The following is a 13,148-nucleotide window of genomic DNA, read 5'->3' on the forward strand; positions in this document are numbered from 1 at the left end:
GTGTCTTCCTTCCTTCCTTCCTTCCTTCCAGGTGGCGGTGGCTCAGGGGTAGAGTGGCTGGATGGTAACCGCAAGGTTGCCAGTTTGATCCCGAGCTCCCCCAGAGTTAGTGTCGAAGTGTCCTTGAGCAAGACTCGGAACTCCAAATTGTTCCTGATGTGCTGGTTGATGCCTTGCATGGTTTCCGCCGCCATTGGTGTATGAATGTGTGTGTGAATGTAATGCACAATCTATGTAAAGCGCCTTGGATAAAGGCGCTATATAAATGCACCAATTAACATTTACCATTCCTCGGAGTCAATCTAATGAACTTTCTAATCCTGGAAAATTAGCATTACATCGATAATGGAAGCCATTGATCTGTGGGGGAAAAAATAAAAAAATAAACCTGTAATAACGATGATGTCACTGGTAGGCGGTAGTTTCTGAACTGTCTACAGTCCTATATTAGACACAGACCAAATAGAAATAAATGGTTGCCATATTATCATGAGCATTAGCGAGAACCAATGATAAGTCGAGAAAGGGGTCCTTTCGGACTCAAGTAAATGTAATTGGCTGGTGTTGTTTTAGCAGAACATTTTAGTTTTAGTCCATTTTCAGCATGCAACTAATTGTAAAATTACTTCTACTGGATCTCTTGTCCACTAGTCCCTTCCTAACATTTTAGTCTAGTTTTTAGTTATTCTCAGTATATTTTGTCTTAGTTTTAGTCATCATAGCTTAGTTTTCATTTATTTTCCATTTAGTTTTCGTCAGTGGAAAAAGGTAGTCGACGGACACTTTTCGTTTTAGTCAACGAAAACAACACTGGCTAGATGTCCACACTAGCCTGCGTCAGTTGGGTTTCGCGGTGTCTCTCGGAGGCCAGCATGCGCTCCGCCTCGGCACAAGCCGCCTGCCTGCCCAGCCGCCGTCTCAGCGCGCCTGCCGCCACCTCTTGCGTCAGTGCCGCCAAGGCCTGCCACTCTGTCTCCGCCTGGTGGCAGAATTAAGGCGACGCGTTAAGTAAATCAGTGATTCTCAAACTGTTTCCATGCCAAGGACCACCCCCCCCCGACTTAAGTAGTAAACGTAATCAATAAAACACCCAGAAAAGACGAGATATCTGGTCTTTGGCAGCAAATCAATAGCTATTAAGTTAGAGATGGTCCCCAGCATGGAGTTGGTATAGCCAAATGGACCCTTATTAGATATATTTAACTCCTGCAAGCATAACAAATTAAATAATAATAATAATAAAGTACAGGTCCATTTGGTTTAATGTTACGCTCTCAAGAGTTAAATTATTGTTACAAACATCTGCATTACTTAATTTACAAAAAGTCTATACACAATTAGAGAATGTAGAGGAATTGTTATTTTGATCACCATTTGCAACATGTTGTCTCTCCTATGGTGCCACATCAATACAGCATGGAATTGTGGACAACACCTCATCCACAACGACAACAAAATATTCACAGTTTTGTGGGTCTGAGAGGCCAAATCTCATCAAATGGTGGTTCATGGATCAAATGCAGAATTAATAATGGACCTTGATGTGAAAAGGGTTGAAAACCAGTGCTTTACAGCATTCCGTCGCAGCCAGGGACAACGTAACCTAGCTAGCTCTTTTCAATAGCTCTAATGCCTTCATTAGAACTCTGGAACTGTTCTCTTCCTACGCTCGCATAAATGCAGACCAGCCTCTCGTCTGTAGCGTAAAAAACCTTTTACCTACTCACCAAAACAAAGGCGGTTTGTGTAGTTAGATAGTGGACGCACTCTGAGCCCTCCACCACATGTAAAAGAAAATCCCTTTTTGGCCAGAAAGGGATTATTTTTCTCTGGAAGGAAATTTTTGTTTATGAGATTTTTCTCTTGGCAATATCGGTAGAGGGCGGTAGTGGAGTAACTAAAAGTATTTATTTTTTTAAACAATCCCTTTCTGGCCAAAAGGTGCATTTTATACATGTGGTGGGGCTCAGAGTGCGTCCACTAAGGAAAGTATAGGCTTTCTAATTACACAAACCGCCTTTGTATTGGTGAGTAGGTAAAACGTTTCTTATTTCCGCTACAGAGGAGAGGCTGGTCTGCGTTTCATGCGAGGGATAGAAGCAAAGAGTGGCAGAGCCTTAATGCAACGGCAGCACGAGCAGTAATATAAGGCTATGGACCAGAGCTAAACGTAACCTTAACGCACCCACCTTGTCTAACTTGTCTTGGGCCTGTTGCCTCAGTTCCTCTGCCTGTTGGTGAGCCCGCTCAGAATCACGTCCATGCTGCCACTTCAGCTCATACAAGACACCCATCTCTGCCTGATAGGGCCACTCCTGGTCCAACACCCGTTTCTGCTTCTCGGGATGGACACTGTCTCCTGTCTGCCTGTGGACAGTAGAGGCAAGGCAGTTGTTTTTGAGTGTTGCTATAGGAACTCCTAGGAACAGCAATGTGTGTCCGTCCGTATGTATGTTTATCCGCTTGAGTACGGAAATACCGCTGGGTGACATAAGGTGTCACTCACTGTTGAGCAGCGTAACACACACACACACACACACACACACACACACCACTGTAGCTGGTAGTTCATGCAGATCACATGTCCATACTGTATACTTACAGATGGTATGATGTAAACAGGAGTACAGGTGCTTTCTTGAACCAGGGCCACAAAATGTAATGCCTAAAAACCCGAGCAGTGTGTTTGCGTGCTGGTCCTTGCAGGGGCTTAATAATGAATTGCATTTTTATAGCGCTTTTCAAAGTGCTCAACGCGCTTTACAATGGTTCATTCATTCATACATTGGGTGGTGAAGTGACGAACACTCGACGCCAGCGTCCTCACTTCCCACATTCACACACCAATGGTGGCGAGCTCACACCGACCGACTGGAGGCAATGTAGGGTTCAGTGTCTTGCCCCAAGGTGTCTCAACAGGACAGGAGGAGGAGCTGGGATTCGAACCACCGACCCAGGGATCATTGGACGACCTGCTCTACCTCCTGAGCCACAGCCGCCCTATGGGAAGAGATACTCAAAATGCCTTTACTTTTAGTACAGCACAGTACCTGTGGAAGTACTCCAGCAGCTTGGTCTGCAGCTGGCCGTTGTGCTGGATCAGTGACTCTCTCTCTGCCTGGAGCCGCTGGTAGAGCTCAAGGTACTCCCCGTAGTCCACCATGTTGTCCACCATGTTGTCCACTGTATCATCCGGAGCCGCCGCATTGGCTTCACTCTCCTCCGTCCCATCATCATCATCATCATCATGATCATCATGATCATCATGATCATCATGATCATCATCATCACCTGGGCTGCCGCCACCGGAGCTCTCTCTCTTCAGTGTGCCGAGGTCACGTCCAGGGGATCCGTCGTCGTCAGTGCCGTCTTCAAGCACCAAACTCCCTTCATGGGACGCTGGCTCTGCAGCAGGACGTGTGAACTGTTGTGATAAAAGAAGACTTTAGTTTAGAACAACAAAAGCGTTATAGGTGAATTAAGGCTCGCTCTACTCAGGGAGTCACGTTGATGATAGTCTCTGTGGCTGATGGATGCAGATTCTTGAAGATCAATGGAAAAAGGGAATATCCGCACTCTCTTGTATAAAGTATGAGTTTCTTTATTTCATGAAAACACATGCAGCAGCAGTCCACATATACTAGAGCAACGGACGCGTTTCGGCACGCAGGCCTTCCTCAGCGTTTCAAACTCAGTTTGAACTCAAACTCAAACTTCATACAAGAGAGTGCGGATATTCCCTTTTTCCAAAAGAAGATTTTAGCCAAGATGGAATACACAACCTCAGTTTGTTTTCTCATGCCAATAGAGCATCACTTCTGCTAGAGGGAGCCACCCCCCCATATTGTGTATTATAAGAACCGTTCCAAACAAATCACCAGGCAATTTTACTCATATGGATATGAAGCATCAACTGACAGTGAAAAAGTACTAGGCTAATTTATCCAAAGGCTAAGACTTATTTTTCTCTCCCAACACATGGACAATGTAACTCAATATCATAAACAACAGAGTCACATATACCTGACAAAATCGCTGGGGTGTTTATTTTTATTTTTGAAACACAGTCCTTATGTATATGACACAATCTACAATTTGCCTATAGGAATGGGCTCTATGCACAGTTGCACACACGCCATTTTGGAAAGAACTTATAGGGCCCCTTCCCTATACTTCCTACACAGGTGTTACCGCTAATGAATCAGGTGTTAATACTAATGAAGGCTCCGTTCCATTCTGGTCAAACAGAGGCAGAGTGCTGCTATGTGTGGCGGCTCACTGAAAACGCTCTGCTACACTGGTGGGTCTCAAAGTGTCATTGAGTGGGTTCCAAACGGCCCGTACAGAACCATTGCACACTAAATGGAAACGGAGCCTTAATTACTATCCGTGGTAACACCTGAAGGAAGTATAGGGAAGCGGCCCGGAAGTATAGGAACAAAATACAAATACAAAACATAACTCTGTGACCGGACCCAGGGGTATAGTGGGAGAGACGAATTGACAGGCGTCATATTAACCTCAGGGGGACCCTCCTCTCCCTTGGCGACGTTCTCACCGGCGCTGGGGACATCATCATCGTCATCCTTGCCTGCAGAGGAGAGGGACACGTCTCCTCTCGCAGTGGGGGTTTCCACATTAGACGGTGGACCTTGGGCATTTTGCTCATGTTGTGCCAATAGCTGTTGAACTAGGTCTTCTTGGGCAGAGGGAGGGGACGCGTCGTCTCCTCCAGACTGTTGAACTAGGTCTTCTTGGGCAGAGGGAGGGGACGCGTCGTCTCCTCCAGACTGAACTAGGTCTTCTTGGGCAGAGGGAGGGGACGCGTCGTCTCCTCCAGACTGAACTAGGTCTTCTTGGGCAGAGGGAGGGGACGCGTCGTCTCCTCCAGACTGGGACGTGCTGGTGGTGGTGGTGTCTCGTGGACTTCCCTCATTACATGGTGGACCTTCGGCAGTGGTGGACAAAGTACTCAATTGTTTTACTTTAAGTAAGAGTATACCAATACTGCAATGTTAGAACTATACTGCGTTGCAAGTAAAAGTCCAGAATTCAAAATACTTCCACTTTTCAAATGTATACAAGTATTTTATACATTTGAAAGCCCACAATGCGTTGCAACGTAACTATGTGTTACAAAGTAACTGTAACTAAAGTTTTCAAATAAGTGTAGTGGAGTAGAAGTAAAAGTATTAGAAATTGGAAATATTCAAGAAAAGTACAAATAACTAATTGTTTTAGGTACAGCACTTAAGTAAATATACATAGTTACGTTACACCACTGACCTTTGGCATTTTGCTCATGTTGTGCCAACAGCCGTTGAACTAGGACGTCAGAGTCTTCTTCGTCTTGTTGTCTGTCATCATCTCCAGGGTGGCTGTATGTGGATGACTCGCCTGCCTGAGACATGAGAGGACAAGATAGAACGAGGAACGCAGGAAGGCACTGGCACTGATGCTGAAGAGGAAGTACTTGTATTTGCCTGCATCTCCTCCCCGTCTCTCATTCTTTCTATTTCTCTCCCCTGGCACCCCTATAGAGTCTGACACGGTCAAGGCAAAAGTACATTTTTGATGCCAATATTTTCTTAACTACATTTTGAATTCTGGGCTTTTACTTGTAACAGAGTATTTCTAGATTGCAGTATTGACACTTTCACTTAAGTACCTTTTCCACCACTGCATAGTAGTGTTGTTTTTGGCAGCAAAGTTGGATTGATTCTGCTGAATAGTTTTCATGAGCATTTGTGCCTGTCGTAGACATGCGCAGAGCAAGTTCAGTCAGGGAACCTCAGTGCAGTTGCTGCCGGCCGTTAATTGGGCCGCCTCAGCGTCACGCTCTCATCCACATGATTCAATCAGCCAATCACACACTCAATCCATCTTCATACCAGCCACTTCAACCGGAGGTTTGTATTCCTCCTCCTGCTTCCTTGCTTGCTGCTGCTGTATCTGCGCGCTGCTGTATACCAACCTGCTGCTCACCCACCTCCACCCCAGCTACCATCTGTCATTTTGGATCTACTGTTTAGGTACGGGGGATTCAGAGTCCCTATATGGCCGGGACTGATGCGCTTGATCTGAGTACCTGAAAAGCAGATCCAATACATTGCCAAACCATAATAAATATATTGCTCATCTTATATTCAATAAATATATTATTCCATCCATTCTTGAGTTGTCCTGACTCACATTTTAGTCACCTGGAATGTGTCTAGTTTTAGTCGACTAAATATAATAAGATTTTAAAATGTATTTTGGCGGGCCTTGATGCCGTCGTAATGATTTTACACTTCCTGAAAATAGCCGATCTACAAGCTCACAACGCGTCGCAGCGCTATTTCAGCATTCAAAACAAGTGTAAATTGACTTATACTGGATCTCTTGTCCATTAGTCCCTTCCTAACATTTTAGTCTAGTTTTTATTTGTTGATGAAATTGTCAATATATAGTCTTATAGTTTTAGTCACCATAGCCTAGTTTTCATTTAGTTTTCGCCAGTGGAAAAAGGTAGTCGACGAACACTTTTCGTGTTAGTAGTAGTCGACGAAAACAACACTGCATAGTAGTTACAGTACCTGCTGTTGATTTGAATTATTACTCTTCAGCTCTGCGGCGTCACTGTCGGGACTTTGGTCCTCTTTCTGGCCAGCCTTTCCATCCATTGTATATAATTATAGTAATAAAGTCGTATCGTACGTTCGGGAAACAATAAAATAGTTGTGTTGGCTCTACAACCGGCTTGCTGTTTGTCGCCATGCAGCAGTGTTAAAAGCCTGAGACCTTTCATTGTTGTGTCAAGTTGCCTAGGAGACCGCATGGCTCTCTGTGTCACTTAATAGGTACTTTGTTTTGCCTTAACTTTCCTGTGTAAGCCATTAAGGTTCAAGATTGTGTTTTCTTGTGTACATGTGTGGCTTTCCTTAGGACAATGCAGCATAGGTAAATAATAGCCTAATAGTAGTAATGATAGCCTAATAACAACAACAGCAACACCAATGAGAACAAAAAAAAAAGTAAAACAGTGAAACAATAGCAACAACCAAAACAAATCTAAATATATATGCGTGCTTGGTATATTATTATTATACATCCGAAGCATTCATTTTCATAATAGCTGCCACTGCCCACTGTACAGTGCTTGGCATGTGGCTGTGGCCTACATCTAATTTAAAATAAGACAGAACTAGAAGAAGTGCCCCTCGGGGCACATGTCTCCACCAGGATTGATATTTGGATAAAATCTATCTATAAATGCACCAAGTCTGTCTGTACGTCTCTCTGTGTAATCCACGTAACTCGAGAACCAAACTCAGCTTCTTCTATACGCAACACTGGAGTCTGTTCTCCTATACGGCAGTGAATGCTGGACCCTGAAGACAACCCTGCAGAAGTCCCTTGACAGGTGCTACACCAGAATGCTGCATGCAGCATAATAGCGATATACAGTCGCAATATTCATTGCTATAGTGTGTAATCCATAACGAGCGTCTATAACTAACAGAAAATACTTTTTTAAATGTATTATTTTGACATGTAATCCAACATTTCTGCCGCCATGTCATTTTCACTTTCCTCTGACAGCTGGAATTCATCATCTTCCTCCACGTGTTCCTCCTCACCGGGCCGCCGCCGCTCGCTGTCAAACGCTTGGCACGTTAAGCCTCCACGTCTGCGCCTCAGTGGGACAGCCGATGGCGGTCCCTGGGTTCGGATGAGCTTCTCGATGGTGGCCGATATGATATCTCTCAGTGTGTCTGTGGTGCGAGGCAGGCACCAGCCGTCTCTCTCGTCGCAATCTCTCTCTCTTCCGTCGTTCTGCTTAATAACGTCCCTGATGCTTTCCACATCCAGGTCGCACAGCTGGTAAAACATCTGTCGGTGAGGAGGAAACATGCCCTCTCTGAAAATGTAGATGGAATCCTTTTGTTGGTACTTGTTGCCTGGCGCCTGGTACTGACGGCTGGTACTGGGACCATCCTGACACGGAATGTCTGTCACGCTAGCTGCTTGAGGAACCGTTTTGTTGACCGTGTTGGGCAGAGCGTAGACAAGTGCACTCCTCTTGGTTTTCACTGGTATGTCACTCGAACTATATCCGTGTTTAGGGCTGTAGCGGATCCGGAAGTCAAGCAGTTGGTATCTTTTGGATTCAGGACTCTTTCGGGGGTCATAACCAAGCCTCACCCACAGAGTCCTCCAGGGTCCCGTCACCATATAGTAGGCGCATACGGGCAGGAGCAGTTTCATCTTCTCAGGGTGAACGTCCAAGTTGCCCTTGAGCGCATTCCTGGACCAGATGGGACGGCTTTCGAACATCTTCCGCAGACGCTCTTCAGCCTGCCGGTCACTGTGATTCTGACACAACCTTTGCCAGTTGACCCGTGCGGCCTCCATGCACACGGAGGGCACAGTATGGTCCGCAAAAGAGACAAAAATGGCATTGTGGGGCCGGCGGACTCGGTTCAGACCGATGAGGTTCTCCCTGGCGACAGGGACTTGGTTGTGGTGGATGTCGGGACGGTAGAAATAATCGACGGGGTTGTCCACGCGCGAGAAGATGGGCGGGGGGAGGAAGACAGGAGTCGGCTGCTCAAAGAAATCTTGATTCTCCGATTTGCGCAGGACGATTTTGTCATACAGCGATGTGTGCTCTCCATCTTCTGAATGCACAGCGAGACACTGAAAGTCAGCCATACCTTGGAATTTGTACGTAGTTCCAATGACCCCCACTATGTCCATCTGGATGCGAATGTCCGCAGGGTCCTTCTTGCGTGTCAGCCTGCGCACTCTGAGTAACAGGTTACTGGACGGGAAACGGTTTCCACAGAGAGAATGACAGAACGGGTCCCGAGGTCGGTAACGCATTTCAAGTCGTCTGTTGGGGTCAGCGTATGTCTTTGACAAGCCTTGTTCCCCTCCAAGAGTTTCCAGCATTCTGTCCACGTTGGAGACGATAGCCGGATACTGGACACAGACCAGGTTACTGTCCACAATGTCCACAGTGGATGAACTACCGGCTCCACAGACTGCTTTCCTGTCCACAATGTCCACAGTGGATAAACCAAGGACGGGGAAGTGACTGTCTGTCAGTGTCAGCTCTTTCAATGTGAACCTCGACTTGGAATCCCTGCAATGAGCCATTATGCAGATTATATGGATGTATTAACACTAACAAAACCGCACATGAATCATACAGATGAATGGACATTTTAACGTATAACAACAGGCCAAAGAGAACATGGAATATGGTACAAACTACCTATTCCTACTGCCAAATGTTTTGTTGAAACTTAGTTTTGACACATGTCATCAAATATGTATGACCCCTGTATGCACGTACATGCCCATATTTGGGCAAGAATGATGTCAGATTTACGATGCCCTGACCTCATATCAACCTTCACAAACTGCACTTAACTATAGAGAAAAGACATGCCCATATATAGACACTAGACATGATTATCTATATCAAATGAATAAATATCTGAAATATCATTACACCAAAGTAGTTTTAATATTAGGCTTGATTTAATGTCTACCAGGTACTATGGAGACGTACCAAGACCATATTTTAGATTCTGCATCTAAGGACAGTTTCATTGAGAGTTATTATGACCAACAAAGGCCCAGTCTGCGGCTGTCCCGAGCTTTGTCTGATCTTGACAGCAAAGCCGTCATTGAGGCAGTGATTAAACTTCAGGAGAAGATTACACGGAAGGAAGCTCCCGCTTCCGAGACGGACAACTCTAACATGAAAGCGCTGGGCTCTCGGCTGTCAGGTCCTCGAGAAGAAACTGTACCACATGGAGAAGGCCGAGAAAGACAAGACGAACATTGCCACTCTGGAGAAGAAACTTGTGGCGTCAGAGCATGAGCGTAAGCTCCTAAAGGGGAGCGTAGATGAGCTCCAGAAGGGGTTGAACCTGATACTTAACCCGCGACTGTGTGCGCCGGCCGCTGAGATCATACCCAAGAAGAAGAAACCGACAACCTCCAGGATACCCAGCGCTGCTAAACGTAAAGTACCACAAAACAGAACGTTGGGTCCGATCCATTCGGTCTGTGCTAACGTGCAGAGTGACCGACATCTGATGAGGCAACAACACCAGCCCTGTGGGGCAGAGAAAAGCCTGCTCAAGACCCTGTGTGCACCCACTGCCCCAGCTCACAAACCTGCCCCTGAAACTGAACAAGTGGGTAAGTCCCGGAGCTTTCTGTCCGACCTGCTCTTGTTGCGAATGCAGCGAGCACTTACTATGAGACCTAGCAGATCATTGCGAACACACTGAGCACTTACTATGAGACCTAGCAGATCATGTCTGTCCGTGTGTCCCCCCTTTGTGCCCATATATGGAGCTGAGTGATTTGTTTGTGATTTATGCAACACACTCCATATTTGGACGTATAGCTGCTTTGGGGACTCCTTATATGGTTATGGCTAAGTTAAAAACTTAACTTAAAAATAACTTAACTTAACTTATCTTAAAAAAAACCAAATATGTACGAGCTGCGTTCGCTTCCCGCGTTTGCGCGTCTTACTGGTCGATTGTCACAACAACTGGTCAATAAAATAAAACTAAACTTTGTTTCCCTAAAAATATAAATATTTTATCCTAAAAATAAAATGGAGAACACACAGAGATGTGTTTTTCATCCATCATCCATTTAAGTAGGTCGGTCCTCCAATAGTTTCCAGCATTCTGTCCATGTTGGAGACAATGTCCATAGTGGATAAACCAGGGACAGGTAAATCTCTCTAGAGTCTAGGTCATCCTCAGATGAACCCCTGTCGTCTCTTCCCAGTCATTCTGGTTCTCTATCTGGCCAGCTTGTTGGTACTTTACGCTCCTTCGTCTTTCTTGAGTATATCCACGTATGTTAATGTGGAACGTCCTTGTGACCGGTGCCCGTTTGTTTGTTCCAATAGCATACATTTGCTGGCTGGCTATTGGTGTGTCTTTGGCAGTGTCCTTCCTGCTAAGTCTCATTCTCCTGGCTGCTATTCTCTCGCTCACCCTTGGTATTCCATCATACAGATTTGTGTGTACTCATGCTGAAGTAAAACAACGTTCTGGTATAGCACCATCTAGGGATTTTTGCAGGGTTGGGTTCAGGGTCCAGCATTCCCTGCCATAGTAATAGGAAAACAGACTACCGTTGCATAATGGTAAATGGTGCATTTATATAGAGACTTTATCCAAGGCGCTTTACATAGATTGTGCATGCATCAATTCACCCATTCATACACACATTCATACACCGATGGCAGCGGAGACCATGCAAGGCACCAACCAGCACATCAGGAGGGGTTCAGTGTCGTGCTCAAGGACACTTCGGCACTAACTCTGGGGGAGCCGTTAGCATGCCGTTAACGACAGAGAACATGCAACAAGGTACTAATAAATCCAATTCTCCTGCCGTAGTTTTGACATGGCTCATCGAATAATCCCGTTTGTGCACGTACTGTATGTCCCCATCTCCATATTTGGGCAAGAGTGATGCCATATTGATGATGCCCTGAAGTCATAATAACCTTCACATAGCCATAGATTGCACAGGGAAGCCGCCCCATTATTCACCACTGCTCATCTTCACGAGGAGGATAAATCATGATGTTACCCCCCGTGTGTGACTTAAGTATATAGAGAGAAATGACATACCCATAAATCTACAAATCTCTTAAATAGTTTGAATATTAGCTTTGGTTTAACGGGTGTATGGTTCCACCAGATACTATGGAGACCTACCAAGACCATATTTTAGATTCTGCTTCTAAGGACAGTTTCATTGGGAGTTACTATGAACTGCCCGACAGGATAACATTGAACCAACAAAGGCCCAGTCTGCGGCTGTCCCGAGCTTTGTCTGATCTTGACAGCAAAGCCGTCATTGAGGCAGTGATTAAACTTCAGGAGAAGATTACGCGGAGGGAATCTCCCGCTTCCGAGATGGACAACTCTAACATGAAAGCGCTGGGCTCTCAGCTGCAAACTGCATTGGAGCGCTGTCAGGTCCTCGAGAAGAAACTGTACCACATGGAGAAGACCGAGAAAGACAAGAAGACGAACATTGCCACTCTGGAGAAGAAACTCGTGGCGTCAGAGCATGAGCGTAAGCTCCTAAAGGGGAGCGTAGACGAGCTCCAGAAGGAGTTGAACCTGATACTTAACCTGCGACTGTGTCCACCGGCCGCTGAGATCATACCCAAGAAGAAGAAACCGACAACCTCCAGGATATCCAGCGCTGCTAAACGCAAAGAACCACAATCGTCTCAAACTTATGCCAAGGAGAACCAAATTCCCTTTATTATCGGAGCGTCAACAGGTCCGAGCCATTCGGTCTACGCCAATGTGCAGAGCATTCGCCATCTGATGAAGCAACACCAGCCCTGCGGGGCCAAGAAAAGCCTGCACAGGACCCCGTGTGCGTCCACTGTCACACCTCACAAATCTACCCCAGAGACCGAACGAACGGGTCGGTCCCTGGTCCTTCTGTCCGACGTGCTCTCGTCCCTGCAAGATGAACTACAGCAGATGCACTTCAAGTACCAGGAGTTGTTGACTCGGATAGACATGACCCAGGAATGCAAGCACAGAGAGGACCTGAAGAGAGATCTGGATGCTTTGGTCATGAAGATGGAGGTGAAGTCAGGTCAGATCGATAACCTCCGAAAACACCAGGAGGCAGCGCAAAACCTGACACAGAAGACCCAAAGCGCCCACATCGGTAACCTCTGCAAACACCAGGGGACAGTACAAAAACGGACACAGAGGACCCAAAACGCAGAAGTATGCTGCGACTGCAGAATGTGGGGCACCCCTCCTCAGGGTGCCAAGAAGAGGAGTGCCAGTAGAGCACCTCTCAACACACAGCTTCTAAGAGACACTCAAAAGGAGGTCAGGCTGAAAAAAGACAACCTTTCCTGCGCATGTTAAGCGCTTTTGAAGGACCCCTATTATTTGCAGGCCTTTATTTATCCCAACGCTAGTTGAAGCTACGGATGTCTACCTATGTTCCATCACATTTTGTATTCCTTTCCTCTCTCACCGAACGACAAAGGGTTTCTTGGAACAGGCAACTCTGTGGTTTATTAATAAGGACAGGGTTTTGGGGATTCAACCGTGGGTCAAATATGCATAAAATTA

At 46.0% G+C, this 13,148-nt stretch overlaps 1 protein-coding gene across 1 annotated transcript; it reads right to left on the bottom strand.

Annotated features, from left to right (window-relative positions):
• Positions 1-7,524: 7,524 nt before the first annotated feature.
• LOC308322235 (general transcription factor 3C polypeptide 5-like) lies at positions 7,525-9,144 on the bottom strand (the record flags this gene model as incomplete). Its single annotated transcript, XM_080773429.1, has 1 exon — positions 7,525-9,144. The coding sequence occupies one exon, from the start codon at positions 9,142-9,144 to the stop codon at positions 7,525-7,527; it is 1,620 nt and encodes a 539-aa protein (XP_080629555.1).
• Positions 9,145-13,148: the final 4,004 nt, after the last annotated feature.

Source organism: Protomyctophum bolini (assembly GCF_963924005.1).
Source record: "Protomyctophum bolini genome assembly, chromosome: 10".
Classification (NCBI taxonomy): Eukaryota; Metazoa; Chordata; class Actinopteri; order Myctophiformes; family Myctophidae; genus Protomyctophum; species Protomyctophum bolini.